The following is a 16,598-nucleotide window of genomic DNA, read 5'->3' on the forward strand; positions in this document are numbered from 1 at the left end:
GGAAGGGAGAGAGGAGCACAAAGAGAAGACAAGAAGGTCACCACGAGCCAGCAGTGTGCCCTGGGGGCCAAGGAGCTCAGTGGAGTCCTGGAGGGCATCAAAAGGAGTGTGGGCAGCAGGGTGAGGGAGGTTCTGCTGCCCCTCTGCTCTGCCCTGCTGAGGACACAGCTGGAGCACTGGGTCCAGCTCTGGGCTCCCCAGTTGCAGAGGGCCAGGGAAGTGCTGGAGAGAGTCCAGGGCAGGCTGGGAAGATGCTGAGGGGCCTGGAGCAGCTCTGGGAGGAGCAAAGGCTGAGAGCCCTGGGGCTGAGAGCCTGCAGAAGAGCAGCCCCAGAGGGGAGCTGAGCAATGCTCAGCAAGAGCTAAAGGAGCTGTGGGGGGCAAGAGGCTGGGGCCAGACTCTGCTCACTGGTGCCCAGGGACAGCACAAGGGGCAAGGGGCACAAAGTGGCACCCAGGAGGTTCCATGTGAAGAGGAGGAGAAAGTTGTTTGTTGTGAGGGTGCTGGAGGGCTGGAGCAGGCTGCCCAGAGAGGTTGTGGAGTGTCCTTGTGTGGAGAGCTTCCAACCCCCCCTGGGCACTGTGCTCCTGGGCAAGCTGCTGTGGGTGCCCTGCTGGAGCAGGGGGGCTGGGCTGGCTGAGCTCCAGAGCTCCCTTCCCACCCTCACCATGCTGAGGTTCTGTGGCATTTGCACATGAGGCTGCTTTGTATCTGCAGGCCACAGAGGTTGAGAGCCTCCAGCTGAGGGCTGGTGGTGAAGCTGCACCCCTCAGGCTGCTCCTGCTTGCAAGAGGTTGGGTTTGCTCCCTGCTCACCTCCTGCCTGAAGGCTTTTCTGAAGCCACTGTGGCTGCTGGGGGCAAAGGCACGTCCTGGGACACAGCTGACAACTGCAGGCATCCCATTCTCACAGGTTGTGTTCTTCCCTGCATCCACCTGGAGGTGGTTGCCCAGTTTGCAGCTGGAGATGTGAGCTTCATTCCCACTGCAGTCCATGGAGTAAGGCCAATAATGCTGCTTCCTTCTGCTGGCAAACATCCTGCAAGGAGGGACAGAGAACAGAGCCTTAGCAGCCCAGAAAACCTGCACTGGGAGGGGGAAAAAAAAAAAAAAAGACCAAACCCAGCAATAAAAAGATGAAAGGTCTGGAAAGAAAATGGGGGTTGAAGACATCAGCTGAAGGCTGAGCCATTCAGGCACACAAGGAGCATCCCTGAGGTGCATCTGGGAGTGAAGAGGTCACCTCCCTCAGGCAAAGATCAGAGAAGGACTCCACAGTGCAGCCTGAGCTGCAATCCTGCTCCTGAAGGAGAGAGACACAGCAGAGAGCCCTGGGGGCAGAGATCAGGCAGTGCCCAAACAGGGCCTGAACACCAACAGCAGGGAGCTGGGACAGGGAAGTGCTGGAGAGAGTCCAGGGCAGGCTGGGGAGGTGCTGAGGGGCCTGGAGCAGCTCTGGGAGGAGCAAAGGCTGAGAGCCCTGGGGCTGAGAGCCTGCAGAAGAGCAGCCCCAGAGGGGAGCTGAGCAATGCTCAGCAAGAGCTAAAGGAGCTGTGGGGGGCAAGAGGCTGGGGCCAGACTCTGCTCACTGGTGCCCAGGGACAGCACAAGGGGCACAAAGTGGCACCCAGGAGGTTCCACCTGAGCAGGAGGAGAAAGTTGTTTGTTGTGAGGGTGCTGGAGGGCTGGAGCAGGCTGCCCAGAGAGGTTGTGGAGTGTCCTTGTGTGGAGAGCTTCCAACCCCCCCTGGGCACTGTGCCCCTGGGCAAGCTGCTGTGGGTGCCCTGCTGGAGCAGGAGGGCTTGGACTGGCTGAGCTCCAGAGGTCATTTCCAACCCCTAACCATGCTGGGATTCTGGGATTTGGACCAAAGCTTGCAGATTTTCCTTCCTCTTCCTTCAGCCACCCAGGATGCCCCAAGATGCACCGAAGAGCCTCGGAAGCCTCTGCTGTGGGACTGCTGGAGCTCAGCACCTGGCTCCAGCCTGACCATTAGCTGCCCCCTTGGACTGCAGAGCCATGGGACAGGTTCAGGAGGACCTCACACACTGGGAAGCACCTGGAGGTGCCTTCACCCATTGATGCTACTCCACACTGTGACAGCTCTGCCCCAGTCCACCTGCCCAGCGTGGAAGTGAGACCCTGAAGGAGCATTTCCAGAGGGCCCTCCCCAGACACGTGCAGGGAGAGCTGCAAAGCAGACAAGAGACAGCCTGGCTTGGAGAAGTCATTCTGGGGATGCCTCAGAATAGCAAACAATGACCTCATCCTGGAAATTTCAGCAGGCACTCACATCTGGTGGCTGTTAACAGCCCCTGGGAGGCTGGGGAGAAAGAGGCAGAGAGAGGAGAAAGCTCCACCTGGTTCCCCCAGGAACAGAGAGAGGCAGAGGAGGAGGCTACAGAGGATCCCCAGCTCAGGGCATCCCTGGGGCTGACTTTGAAACACACCAAGGGTGCAAGCCACCCCTCCCCCAGGCAGTTCTAGGTCAAGCTGGAGTCCAAATGTGGGTGAGAAAAGGTAGACCTTCATCACAGCAGCTTTGATCCAAGACCCAGGCTAAGCCCAAGGGCTGCTGGAAAGGTTTAGCTAAAGGAACCTTGCTGTGAAGAATGCCTCTGGGGAGCAGAATGCCCCCTGGGGAGCAGAAACCTCCCACACATGGCAGGAAAAGTCACCCCAAGCAGGGGCAGGAGCTGGGGAGCTGCTCCTCAGGGCTGTGAGCAGAAAGCTTCTGCCCTTGAGAGGTTCTTCAAGCACTTGCTGAAGTTAACAAGTTTGGTGCCTTCAGCCTCAGGGAAGCAGGAGAGAAGCTTCTGCCAGCTTCTGCCCAAGCCCTTCAGACTTTGCTAGGGAGAAGCCAGACCAGGAGGACTCCTGCTGCAAGCACAGGAGTGATTGACTGCCCCACAGGCCTGACCAGATTCAGGGTGGGCTCCCAGTCCCAGCAGACTGGAGTGACATGGAACAAAGGATCCTGGAACTCCTGAGATCCTCCATCCAGCTCCTTGCCCAGTCCTGGGAGGGTTTGGCTGTAAGGACTTGAGAAGACTTCAGGTCCAGCTCAGAAGCCATCAGGTTCAGCTCTCTGCCTTAGCCATTCCCAGTCACAAACTCCCAATCTCCCTCAGAAGGCTTCAGGTCCCCCTCAAGAGCCATCAGGTACTCTTCAGGATCACTTCAGGTCCTTCTCAGGAACCATCAGATCCCCCTCAGGAGCCATCAGGTCCTCTTCAGGATCACTTCAGGTCCCTCTCAGGAACCATCAGATTCCTCTCAGGAACCATCAGGTCCCTCTCAGGAACCATCAGATCCCTCTCAGGAACCATCAGGTCCCCCTCAGGAACCATCAGATCCCCCTCAGGAACCATCAGATCCCTCAGAGGAACCATCAGATCCCCCTCAGGAACCATCAGATCCCTCAGAGGAACCATCAGGTCCCTCTCAGGAGCCATCAGATCCCTCTCAGTAGCCATCAGATCCCTCTCAGGAGCCATCAGATTCCTCTCAGGAGCCATCAGATCCCTCTCAGGAGCCATCAGATCCCTCTCAGGAACCATCAGATCCCTCTCAGGAGCCATCAGATCCCTCTCAGGAACCATCAGATCCCTCACAGGAGCCATCAGATCCCTCTCAGGAGCCATCAGATCCCTCTCAGGAGCCATCAGGTCCCTCTCAGGAGCCATCAGATCCCTCTCAGGAGCCATCAGATCCCTCTCAGGAGCCATCAGATCCCTCTCAGGAACCATCAGATCCCTCACAGGAGCCATCAGATCCCTCTCAGTAGCCATCAGATCCCTCTCAGGAGCCATCAGATCCCTCACAGGAGCCATCAGATCCCTCTCAGGAGCCATCAGATCCCTCTCAGGAACCATCAGATCCCTCTCAGGAACCATCAGATCCCTCTCAGGAGCCATCAGATCCCTCTCAGGAGCCATCAGATCCCTCTCAGGAACCATCAGATCCCTCTCAGGAACCATCAGATCCCTCTCAGGAACCATCAGGTCCCTCTCAGGAGCCATCAGGTCCCTCTCAGGAGCCATCAGATCCCTCTCAGGAGCCATCAGGTCCCTCTCAGGAGCCATCAGGTCCCTCTCAGGAGCCATCAGATTCCTCTCAGGAGCCATCAGGTCCCTCTCAGGAGCCATCAGATCCCTCTCAGGAGCCATCAGATCCCCCTCAGGAGCCATCAGGTCCCCTTCAGGTCCAGCTCTCTGCCTCAGCCCTCTCCAGTCACAAACTTCCTCTCTCCCTCCCAGCACAAGGAATTGGATTCTGTTCCTCTTCCCCCAGCAGAGCAGGAACTGGGAGGAGGAGCTGAGAAGTGGTGCCTCTAGAAGATCCCTTTGAGGAAGGAGGATGGAAACAACACTGAGATTGGTTTCACTTCCTCCCATAAATCCTGCAGAGCCTGAGCTGCATCCAGGCACACACACACACACACACACAAAAAGCAGCCTGGCCCTGGGACAAGGATGAACTAAGTTGTTTTCTTCCAAGCCAGACCCATCTGCAACTCATTTCACCTCCCACCAGTGTGCAGAAGCTGAGGAACAGCAAACTCAGCGTGGAGTTGGGATGTGGGAAGGGGCAGCTCATGCCCCTGGCCAGCAGAAACCTGAGCCTAGCCCAGCCCAGCTGTGGAGAGCAGGAGCTGCCCTTAGGAGGAAGGGAGCTGAGGGAGAGCAAAGCCTGAGGAGTGAGAAGAACTTTGCTCAGGCTTCAGACTCAGATGGAGAGGAGGTTTAGTTCCAGTGACCAGCTAGAGAGGCTCCTGAGAGGGACCTGAAGGGATCCTGAGAGGGACCTGAAGGGATCCTGAGAGAGACCTGAAGGGATCCTGAGAGAGACCTGAAGGGATCCTGGGAGAGACCTGAAGGGATCCTGGGAGGGACCTGAAGGGATCCTGAGAGGAACCTGAAGGGATCCTGAGAGAGACCTGAAGGGATCCTGGGAGGGACCTGAAGGGATCCTGAGAGGGGGACCTGAAGTGATCCTGAGAGAGACCTGAAGGGATCCTGAGAGAGACCTGATGGCTCCTGAGAGGGACCTGAAGGGATCCTGAGAGAGACCTGAAGGGATCCTGAGAGAGACCTGATGGCTCCTGAGAAGGACCTGAAGGGATCCTGAGAGGGGGACCTGAAGTGATCCTGAGAGAGACCTGAAGGGATCCTGAGAGAGACCTGATGGCTCCTGAGAGGGACCTGAAGGGATCCTGAGAGGGACCTGAAGGGATCCTGAGAGGGACCTGATGGCTCCTGAGGGGGACCTGAAGTGATCCTGAGAGGGACCTGAAGGGATCCTGAGAGAGACCTGAAGGGATCCTGAGGGGGACCTGAAGGGATCCTGAGAGAGACCTGAAGGGATCCTGAGAGGGACCTGAAGGGATCCTGAGAGGGGGACTTGAAGTGATCCTGAGAGAGACCTGAAGTGATCCTGAGAGAGACCTGATGGCTCCTGAGAGGGACCTGAAGGGCTCCTGAGAGAGACCTGAAGTGATCCTGAGAGAGACCTGATGGCTCCTGAGAGGGACCTGAAGGGATCCTGAGAGGAACCTGAAGGGCTCCAGAAGGGGAGTGGAAGTTTGTGACTGGAAATGGCTAAGGCAGAGAGCTGAACCTGATGGCTTCTGAGCTGGACCTGAAGCCTTCTCAAGTGCTTCCAGCCTCTCCAAGACCAGAAAGTGTGTGGGACAAAGCAGAGAGGAGGCTCTCATGGCCAAGCAGAGCAGACTGCTGTGGTCATCACTCCAGGACCTCCAACACGAAGCAGAGAAGCTGATTTGTGAAGTTCCCAGCCCAGAACTGGGAGCTGGACAACCTGTCCCAGTGTCTCCCCACCCTCACTGCCAGGAATTTGTTCCTGATCTCCAGTCTCAATCTGCCTTCCTCTAGCTCCTGGCTCAGTGTTTCCATTTCCACACATGCAAGAGGCAGGACAACCCCCAGGCATCCTTTCCTTCAAGGCAGATGGCTCCAGCTGCTTTTCTTGGAAGCACCACGACTGAGAAGCAGGAAAGATTCTACTTTGTCTTCCCAGAGGTGATTTATTTCTGCCCTGCTGCTCTGCTGCAGGGGATGAGAACCTCAGAGCTGAGCTTGAGTTGCTCTGATGGGAACAAAGTGGTGTCCAGTGTGCACCATGAGACTGCCTGGTGGCAATCATCAGCTCCCTGGGAAGCCTGAAAGGAGAACTCCCCTTGGCTATATTGAGCTGAGCTTAGTGGCTTTAGGCTCTGCCTGCCCAAGGACCTCTTCAATTGATCACCACCTCACTAATGAAAGAGCTGAAACTCAGCCAAGCAGTTCCAGAGGGAGCCTTGAGAAACAGCAACTGCAGAGGCCAAAAAGGAGCAGGCAGGAAAACCACAACTCCTGCCTGGAGGAGGCAGTTCCACCCCCCCTGACCAGTTGATGCTTTTTTGGCTCCACAGGTCAGGAAAGAAATGAGACCAAATTTCACTCAAGCTCTCCTGCATCTGCTTTAGGGTCTCCCTGCTAGGGAACAGAACAGAAAGAAGCAAGTCTGTGATGGAGGCTGCTGAGACAATGCAAGCTGAAGCAAAGGACTCTCCCCCCCTTCTCTGCTCTGCTCAGACCCCACCTGAAGCACTGGGTCCAGTTCTGGTGCCCCCAGCACGAGAAGGACCTGGAACTGCTGGAGAGGGTCCAGAGGAGGCCACAAAGATGATCAAAGGAGAACCTCCTTTATGGGGACGAGCTGGGAGAGTTGTGGCTCTTCAGCCTGGAGAAGAGAAGGCTCCAGGGAGACCTCAGAGCAGCCTTGCAGGACCTGAAGGGGACTACAGGAGAGCTGGGGAGGGACTTTGGACAAGGGCTTGGAGTGATAGGATGAGGGGAAATGGCTTGAAGGTTGAGGAGGGCAGATTGAGACTGGAGATGAGGAAGAAACTCTTCCCAGTGAGGGTGGTGAGAGATTGGCACAGGTTGCCCAGGGAGGCTGTGGATGCCTCCTAGCCTGGAGATGTTCAAAACCAGGCTGGATGAGGCCTTGAGCAACCTGGGCTGGTGGGAGGTGTCCCTGCCCATGGCAGGGGGGTTGGAACTGGATGATCTTGAAGGTCCCTTCCAACCCCCCCCCCCCACTCCCTGATTCCATGCTTTCTTGGCCCACATCTCCTGTGACAGGACCTACCAAAGCCTACTGCAGCAGGTCCTCAGCCAGCAGGGTGGGGATCAACCACCTCCCCCCCCCCCCCTTGCCTGCTGCAGGAAATGCCTCACATTGCAAATATTTACACAGGAGGAAAAATCTGATCTGAAGGAACAGAGCAGCCCTTGGGGGGGAGGTGTTGTGGAGTGGGGATGGGGAGGAAGCTTTCCCTCCCTTCAGGTCTGCAGTTGCCACCTGACCATTTGCATTTCTAGCACAAGGCTCCCACACAGGCTTGGGGCTTCCACACAGGCAGAGAGAGAGAGAGAGAGAAAGAGAGGGAGAGAGAGAGCTCTGCTCTTACTTGTAGACATTGGTGTTGTATTTCCTCTCACTGGGAAAGCCAAACATGCCACAGACAACTCGGGAATTCTTCATGGTCCAGTGCTTGTCACAGATCTGCTTCCAGCTGCCTTCCTCTTTCACCTCCACGTAGCCCTCCGTGACCGGCACTCGCTTGCGGTAGGTGGCCAGGATGGGACGGATCCTGATGTCCTCCACCTGGATGTTCATGTTCTGCTGGCACAAAAGGAACAGGCAAAGGATGGGAGGATGTAAGGAAGCTGCCCCCAAGCACCTCCTCTGTGTCCTGGAGTGATGCATAGCAACAAAGAGGAAAGCAGGGAGGCCTGCCTGGAGGAGCAAGGAGCTGCTGGACACACTGTCACACAAAAAGAAACTCTACAAGGAGGGGAAGAAAGGGGAGCTGGAATGGGGGCAGGTAAGGAAGCTGCCCAAGCAGCAAGAGATCTGCCTTAGGAAAGCCAAGGCACAGTTTGAATTGAATCTAGCCAGGGAGCTCAAAGGGGACACCAAGAATCTACACTGAGGAGGCACAGGTGAAGTGGTTCCTACCCAGACATAGAATCAGAGAATTGTCAGGGTTGGAAGGGAGCTCAAGGCTCAGCCAGTTCCAACCCCCCTGCCATGGGCAGGGACACCTCACACCACAGCAGGTTGCTCACAGCCACCTCCAGCCTGGCTGCAAAAACCTCCAGGGATGAGGCTTCCACCACCTCCCTGGGCAACCTCTGCCAGTCTCTCCCCACCCTCCTGGGGAAGAATTTCTTCCTAACATCCAATCTGCATCTCCCCATTTCTAGTTTTGTTCCTTACCCCCTAGTCCTATCACTCCCTGACACCCTCAAAAGTCCCTTTCCAGCTTTCTTGGAGCCCCCTTCAGATCTTGGAAGGCCACAAGAAGGTCTTCTGGGAGCCTTCTCTTCTCTAGGCTGAACAACCCCAACTCTCTCAGGCTGTCCTCATAGGAGAGGTGCTCCAGCCCTCTGCTCATCCTTGTGGCCCTTAGAATCATAGAATTGTTTTGATTGGAAAAGACCTTGAGATCATCAAGTCCAACCATCAACCTAAGTGGTTGGAAGAGACCTCTAAGATGAAGTCCAACCATCAAACTAAGTGGTTAGAGAGACCTCTAAGATCAAGTCCAACCATCAACCCAAGTGGTTGGAAAAGACCTCTAAGATCATCAAGTCCAACCATCAACCTAAATGGTTAGAAAGACCTCTAAGATCAAGTCCAACCATCAACCTAAGACCACCATGGCCATTAAACCATGTCCCAGAGGGTCATGGCCACATGCCAGGAACATGTTTGTGTAGCTTTGAGGAGGGGGAACAACCCCCTGGCTGATGGCTGAACACAGTGAGGCAGCAAGGAAAAGTTGTTTAAGGAGGAGGTTGTGGAGTCTCCTCCCCTGGAGGCTTTCAAGCCCCCATCTGGATGTGTCCCTGTGGGACCTGCATTAGAGTCTATGGTCCTGCTCTGGCAGGGGGGTTGGACTGGAGGATCTCCAGAGGTCCCTTCCAGCCCCTAACATCCTGGGATCCTGTGAAAGGCACAAAATGGAAGCTCCCAAACTTCCCACCTGAGAAGGATAGAACTGATTCAGTTGGCAAAGTCCTCCAGGATCAGCCAGTCCAAGCATCCTCTAGCTCTGCCCAGGCTGGGGCTAAACCATGGTGCTCAGCACCACAGCTGTAAGGCTCTGAAACCCCTCCAGGGATGGGCACTCCACCACCTCCCAGGGCAGCCTGGGCCAGGCTTTGAGAACCCTTTCAGTCAAGAAGTTTCTTCTGATCTCCAACCTAAACCACCCCTGGGACAACTTGAGGCCATTTCCTTTTGTCCTATCACCTACTCCTTGGGAGAAGAGCCCAACCCCCACCTGGCTCCAGCCTCCTCTCAGGGAGCTGGACAGAGCCAGAAGCTCTCCCCTCAGCCTCCTTCTCCCCAGCATCCTCAGCTGCTCCTCCCCAGCCCTCTTCTCCAGACCCTTCTCCACCTTTCTTGCCCTTCTCTGGCCCTGCTCCAGCCCTCAAGGTCCTTCTTGGAGTGAGGAGCCCAACCCTGCCCCCAGCACTCAAGCTTTGGCCTCCCCAGTGCCCAGCCCAGGGGCACAATCCCTGCCCTGCTCCTGCTGGTCACATATTCCTGACACAGCTCAGGATTCTGTTGGCTTTCTTGGCCAACCTGGGCACATCCATCCTGCTAAAGATGTTGCTTGGTTTTTTTTTTTTTTCCCATTAAGAGGAAAAAGCATTAATTTACAAATGGCCACCTACCACATCTGCTTTGTTCCTTAAATTCATTGAACTGCTTGTTTCAGAAGCACTTTGGATTTTATTTCATGGCATCAACCCAGCTCAGCTCTCCTAGGTCCACCTCCTTGCTGGCAGGCTGGAGGCAAGCAGGAGCCCCTTGGCAAGGAAGGGACTTTTGGGGCTCTCACAAAGCCACTTCCACATCCTTTCCACCACCCCTGGGGACCCCTTATGTGCTGACACCAGCATTTCACCACTTCACCCCAAGCCAGGTTCCTCCTCCAGCTGAAGCTTGGAGCAGCAAATGAGTCATGGAGCTTGGATGGGAGATTTCACATTTGGAGGGCACTGCACAACCCACCTTGCAGGGACCCCCAAGCCCAGGAGCAAAAGCTGACTGCAAACCACCTGCTGTGGTAAGCAACTGTGAAAGAGCTACTGAAAAATTGTTGTGGGTTTTTTTTTCTTTCTTTTTTTTTTTTTTTTTTTCCTGCACAACTGCCTTCCAGGAGACCTTTTCTTGTCCAAAAAAAAAAAAAAAAAAAAGAGTAAATAAATAAATAAAAGACATACTAATGTAGGAGCCCACGTGGTTGTGCTAAGAGTTACATCAGGACTGAGGAATCCTCCCCCTCCCCTGCTCCAATTCAGTCACTTGGAAGAGGTGGAAAATGCTGCCCAGAGGTTTAAAGCAGGCCACAGGGCTCTGGGTAGGGCTGAGCAGCACAGGGAGGTATTGAGGTCAGGGAGGGTACAGGAGGGCATGCAGAGGCCTGCAGGTCACACCTGGCTCACCCAATTCTCCAGCTGCTTCACCCACACTTGATGCAACTAACAGAGCATGGGCACTGGAACCAGCTGGGGAGAAAGAGCTGGGAGGGGAGAGGAGCATCAATTCCTCCTCATCCACAGCTCTGCCCCCAGCACCATGGGCAAGTCACTCCAGGGAGTTTAATTCCTCTCCCCAAAAAGGTTTTTAATCCCTCTCCCCAAAAAGATTTTTAATCCCTCTCCCCAAAAAGGTTTTTAATCCCTCTCCCTAAAAGGGTTTTTAATCCCTCTCCCCAAAAAGGTTTTTAATCCCTCTCCCCAAAAAGGTTTTTAATCCATCTCCCCAAAAAGGTTTTTAATCCCTCTCCCCAAAAAGGTTTTTAATCCCTCTCCCCAAAAAGGTTTTTAATCCATCTCCCCAAAAAGGTTTTTAATCCATCTCCCCAAAAAGGTTTTTAATCCCTCTCCCCAAAAGGGTTTTTAATTCCTCTCCCCAAAAGGTTTTTAATCCCTCTCACCAAAGGGGTTTTTAATTCTTCTCCCTAAAAGGGTTTTTAATTCCAGCACAGGTCCCACAGGAACACATCCAGATGGGGCTTGAAAGTCCCCAGAGCAGGAGACTCCACAACCTCCCTGGGCAGCCCTCTCCAGGGCTCTGCGACCCTCATGGTGAAGAATCTTAGGATCACAGAACTGTCAGGGCTGGAAGGGACCTCAAGGCTCATCCAATCCCAACCCCCTGCCATGGGCAGGGACACCTCACACCACAGCAGGTTGCTCACAGCCACCTCCAGCCTGGCTGCAAAACCCTCCAGGGATGAGGCTTCCACCACCTCCCTGGGCAACCTCTGCCAGTCTCTCCCCACCCTCCTGGGGAAGAATTTCTTCCTCACATCCAGTCTGAATCTCCCCACTTCCAGTTTTGTTCCATCCCCCCCACTCCTATCACTCCCTGACACCCTCAAAAGTCCCTCCCCAGCTTTCTTGTAGCCCCCTTGAGAGGCTGGAAGGCCACAAGAAGGTCTCCTGGGAGCCTTCTCTTCTCCAGCCTGAAGTTCCTCCTCACGTTGAGGAGGAGAGAGCAAAGCAGGCAGGAAATGTGCACTGGCAGCTGAAAGGGGCTGAGACAGCCTGAAATGAGATCTTCCACCTGCAGGACACATCCCCCCCTAGATCAAGCCCTAATTGATCTTTGCTACACATCAACATCAACCCCACCACACCCTGGAGTGGAACCAGAACATTTTCCAGGAGCAGACCTGACCAGCAATCTGCTAAACCCCACCTGTGGTTTTCCCTTGACAGCTGCTTCCAATTGCACTTGAATTTAGCCAGGTCAGATGGCCACAGTCCTTGGCAGGGGGGAGAGGAAGAGTGTTGGGCTCCCAGTGTGAGCTCACACTCAGGACTGGTGGCCAAGGTGCCTGTGCTTTGTGAGGAAGCTGCAGGACAGCTCTTGCTCACCCAGAGTGAACCATGTAGAGTGCCAGTCCAGAGGGTGCCCCACAGGAGGACCTCTGCTGTAAAGGACAGCCTGGGAGAGTTGGAGTTGTTCAGCATGCAGAAGAGAAGGCTCCAGCAAGACCTTGGAGCAGCCTTCCAGGATCTAAAGAGGGCTCCAGGAGGGCTGGGAAGGGGTTTTGCACAAAGACCTGGAGTGACAGGATGAGAGGTGATGGCTTCAAGCTGGAAGAAGCTGGATTGAGATTGGACATGAGGAAGAAATTCTTCCCCAGGAGGGTGGTGAGGCATTGGGACAGGTTGCCCAGAGAAGCTGTGGAGGCTCCAAGCCTGGCAGTGTTCAGAGCCAGGCTGGGTGACCCCCAGCTGGGCTGGGGGAAGGTGTCCCTGCCTGTGGCAGGAGCTTGGAACTGGACAACCTTTAAGGTCCCTTCTAACCCAAACCATTCTGTCATCAAAAGGGGAAACCTGAGGAGCCCAGGGCTGCTCTGGATGTGTCTTCTCCACTAACTGCTTGGACTGGGTTCTGGCTTGTCCTTGCTGGTCACCTTCCAGGGGTGCCAAGTTAGGTGCAGGCTGAAGGGCTTCTTCCTGGGCTTGAAGAAAACCCAAACCAGGCAGGGCAATGCCTGAAGCACTGCAGAGGTTCCACAACACATCTCTGTCCCCTCAGAGATGCTGACAAGAACACAAAAAGAAATCCTGCTCCGACCTGGGGCTCTGTTCAGCAACTCCAACTCTTTTGCCATGGCCTTTTGCCAAGAAAGAGGAAATAAAAACCTGAAAGAGAGCAAACTAGCAAGGAATGAGCCAACATTTCATCCCCCTGAGGCCACCTCAGCCTCCAGATAGCTGCAGCAGACCAGCACAAAATGACATTTTCAGGATGTGTCTGAGAGCAAAGCCAACCCCAGCCCCTTCCCACTCACAGAGTGGCTTTAGAGCAGCAGCAGCAGCTCCAGGGCTTTGCACCCAGCCTGAGCAAACAGCAAAACCTCTGAGAAGGACCCAGGCTGCTGCAGATCTCAGCTTTACAGTGGCAGACTCAAGGGCAAAGGGACACCAAAAAAAAAAAAAAAAAAAAAAAGCACAATGTAGGTTCCTCAAGGGGAAAGGACCACTGAGAGCTCTCTGCTGCTAAGTCTTTGATTTCCTTTCACTGAACTGAGTCTTTGTCTCTCTGGGAGTGGCCAACAGCTCAAAGCCCAGGCAGGGAGATGACTTTTTTACCTTCCAACACCAACGTGGAGAGCAGCTGGGCTGATGGGGAAAACAGACTGCTCATAAAAACCTCAGCAGCAAACAATCCTCCCCAGCCAGAGCAGAGCTTTTGTTCACATCACCCTCTCCAGACTGGCTGTCCACGTGGAGACAAAGGCCTGCTGCAAGCTGTCACATCCACCAGGAAAGCTCAGCCCTGAAAGCTTTGCTTGGGCTCACCCCGCAGCCAGGCACGGAAGCTACAAGGGAGGCTGGAAAATCATAGGATGGCTCAGAGGGAAGGGACCTCAGGGATCATCTACTCCAAACCCCCTGCCATGGGCAGGGACAACTCTCAGCTAGATTTAGTTCCTGGAAATTCATAGAAAGGCTCAGAGGGAAGAGACTTCAGACATGATCTACCCCAACCCCCCTGCCATGAGTAGGGAGATCTCTCAATGAGACTCAGCTGCTGGAAATTCATAGAATGGCTCAGATGGAAGGGACCTCAGGGATCATCTACTCCAATCCCCCTGCCATGAGCAGGGATAACTCTCAACAAGACTCAGCTGCTGGAAATTTATAGAATGGCTCAGATGGAAGGGACCTCAGGGATCATCTACTCCAATCCCTGCCCTGCCATGGGCAGAGACATCTTTCAAGTAGACTGAGCCCTCAGAGATCATCTACTCCAACCCACCTGCCATAGCCAGGGACAACTCTCAACTAGGTTTAGTTGCTGGAAATTAATAGAAAGACTCAGATGGAAGGAACCTTAGGGATCATCTACTCCAATCCCCCTGCCATGAGCAGGGATAACTCTCAACTAGATTTAGTTGCTGGAAATTCATAGAATGGCTCAGATGGAAGGAACCTCAGGGATCATCTACTCCAATCCCCCTGCCATGAGCAGGGACACCTCTCAACAAGACTCAGCTGCTGGAAATTCATAGAAAAGCTCAAATGGAAGAGACCTCAGACATGATCTACCCCAACCCCCCCTGCCAGGGCAGGGGTGCCTCTCAGCTAGACTTGGCTCATCCAGCCTGGCTTTGAATACCCCCAGGCAGGAGGCATCCACAACCTTCCTGGGCAACCTGTTGCAGAGTCTGGTTGAAGTGAGTGGTGAGAGGAGGTTGAGAGGCTGGAGGGTGCCCAGAAAAGGGCAATGAGGCTGGTGAAGGGCCTGGAGCCCCTGGGCTACATGGAGGGGCTGAGGGAGCTGGGGGTGCTCAGGCTGGGGGAGAGGAGGCTGAAGGAGACCTCATTGCTCTCTGCAGCTCCCTGAAGGGAGGTTGGAACCAGGAGGGGGAAGCCTCTGCTCCTTGATGGCAAGAAACAGGATGAGAGGAAATGGTTCCAGGCTGCCCCAGGGGAGGTTCAGGCTGGATGCTAGGAAATATTTCTTCACAGAGAGGATTCTCAATCATTGGAACAGGCTGCCCAGGGCAGTGGTGAAGTCACCCTCCTGGGGGTGTGCAAGCAGCTGTGGCCCTGGTGCTCAGGGACATGGTTGAGGGTTGACCTTTCAGTGCTGGACTGGGGGAGCTTGGAAGTCTCTTCCAACCAGATCTATTCTGTGACCCTGTGTGATTCTGAGACCCTCTTCTGCAGACCCCCTCTGAAACCCCAGCTGCTGGGGCTTGCTTTCAAGGCAGGAGCTGGTGGCTCAGCCCCAGGCTGGTGGCTGCAGGCTGGGAGGCAGCAGCTGCTCTTTCTAGGAAGGGGAATCTCCTCCCTGCATCCATTGCTGTGCATCCCTGAGGCTGTTAGAGGAAAGAAGGGAATGGGTGAGCCTGGGCAGTGGAGCAGGACCCCAGCCAACGTGCTGGCCTGGAGAGAATTTGTTCTGCCAGCACAAAGCAGGCAGCAGAAGGTGAAAGCAAACATGATGGAAGCTGTGGCAGTTTTTGCAAGGGGAGCCCAGGCCATGGGGAAGTGTTTGCTTCAGAGGCTGGAAACAAAAGCAGCTGAGGCCCATGTGAAAACTTTCCAAGCCAGGAATCCTTTTGTGAGAGCTCAAAACCAATCCCCTTGCATTTTTTTTCCCCCTCTGCTGTCTCTGGGCAGGCCCTGGCTCTCTGAAGCTGAGACTCAGTGGTTGCATAACCAGATTGGCTTCTGGTGGGCTTGTGAGGCTGAGGCTGAAGAGGAGCAGCAGTCTGGGACTTGGATGTGGGGTGGAAGGGAACAGAGCCCAGCCCAGAATAGTTTGACACGGACTTTTTCCCTTCCTTTTTTTTTTTCAATACTGATTTCTATTCATGTTGGATGTCCCAACCCAAATCACCTCTTTGTTCTGGGCAGGCAGAATCACAGAAGCACTCCAAGGTCATCCAGCCCAACCATTCTCTCACTCTGCCCAGGCTGGGGCTAAACCATGACCCTCAGCACCACAGCTCTAAGGCTCTGAAACACCTCCAGGGATGGGGAGAAGTTGTTTAAGGAGGAGGTTGTGGAGTCTCCTCCCCTGGAGGCTTTCAAGCCCCCATCTGGATGTGTCCCTGTGGGACCTGCATTAGAGTCTATGGTCCTGCTCTGGCAGGGGGGTTGGACTGGATGATCTCCAGAGGTCCCTTCCAACCCCTAACATCCTGGGATCCTGTGAAGGACACAAAAGAGAAGCTCCCAAACTTCCCACCTGAGAAGGATAGAACTGATTCAGTTGGCAAAGTCCTCCAGGATCAGCCAGTCCAAGCATCCTCTAGCTCTGCCCAGGCTGGGGCTAAACCATGGTGCTCAGCACCACAGCTGTAAGGCTCTGAAACCCCTCCAGGGATGGGCACTCCACCACCTCCCAGGGCAGCCTGGGCCAGGCTTTGAGAACCCTTTCAGTCAAGAAGTTTCTTCTGATCTCCAACCTAAACCACCCCTGGGACAACTTGAGGCCATTTCCTTTTGTCCTATCACCTACTCCTTGGGAGAAGAGCCCAACCCCCAGCTGGCTCCAGCCTCCTCTCAGGGAGCTGTAGAGAGCCAGAAGGTCTCCCCTCAGCCTCCTTCTCCCCAGCTCCCTCAGCTGCTCCTCCCCAGCCCTCTTCTCCAGACCCTTCCCCACCTTTCTTGCCCTTCTCTGGCCCTGCTCCAGCCCTCAAGGTCCTGCTTGGAGTGAGGGACCCAAAACTGACCCCAGCACTCAAGCTTTGACCTCCCCAGCTCCCAGCCCAGGTGGACAATTCCCTGCTCCTGCTGCCCACACATCTTGCCACAAATCCTCCATTTAAGCAGGGCAAGGAGCCTGGGGGAGGTCTCTACCTACTCCATGTCCATTGCTCTCCTGCTGCAAGACTCCCTGTGATCCACTCACCCTCCTCCTTCCTTCCTTCCTTCCTAAGGAGGAAGCCTGAGCTATCCCAGTGCCCCCCAGACACAGGATCCTACTCAGCTCATCACTTCTCATTTGCAGTGGGGCTCCAGGATTTCCTGGTGTCCC

At 54.8% G+C, this 16,598-nt stretch overlaps 1 protein-coding gene across 1 annotated transcript in view; it reads right to left on the reverse strand.

Moving 5' to 3' along the window:
* LOXL2 (lysyl oxidase like 2) overlaps positions 1–16,598 on the reverse strand; it is a 63,148-nt gene that overhangs the window by 27,626 nt on the left and 18,924 nt on the right. The window contains exons 3-4 of the mRNA XM_054396626.1: positions 7,477–7,688; positions 816–1,038 (exon numbers count right to left, since the gene is read on the reverse strand). Of these exons, the coding sequence (XP_054252601.1) occupies positions 816–1,038; positions 7,477–7,688 (435 nt within the window). The remainder of the gene's footprint in view (positions 1–815; positions 1,039–7,476; positions 7,689–16,598) is intronic.

Source organism: Indicator indicator, chromosome 38 (genome assembly GCF_027791375.1).
Source record: "Indicator indicator isolate 239-I01 chromosome 38, UM_Iind_1.1, whole genome shotgun sequence".
NCBI classification, from domain to species: Eukaryota; Metazoa; Chordata; class Aves; order Piciformes; family Indicatoridae; genus Indicator; species Indicator indicator.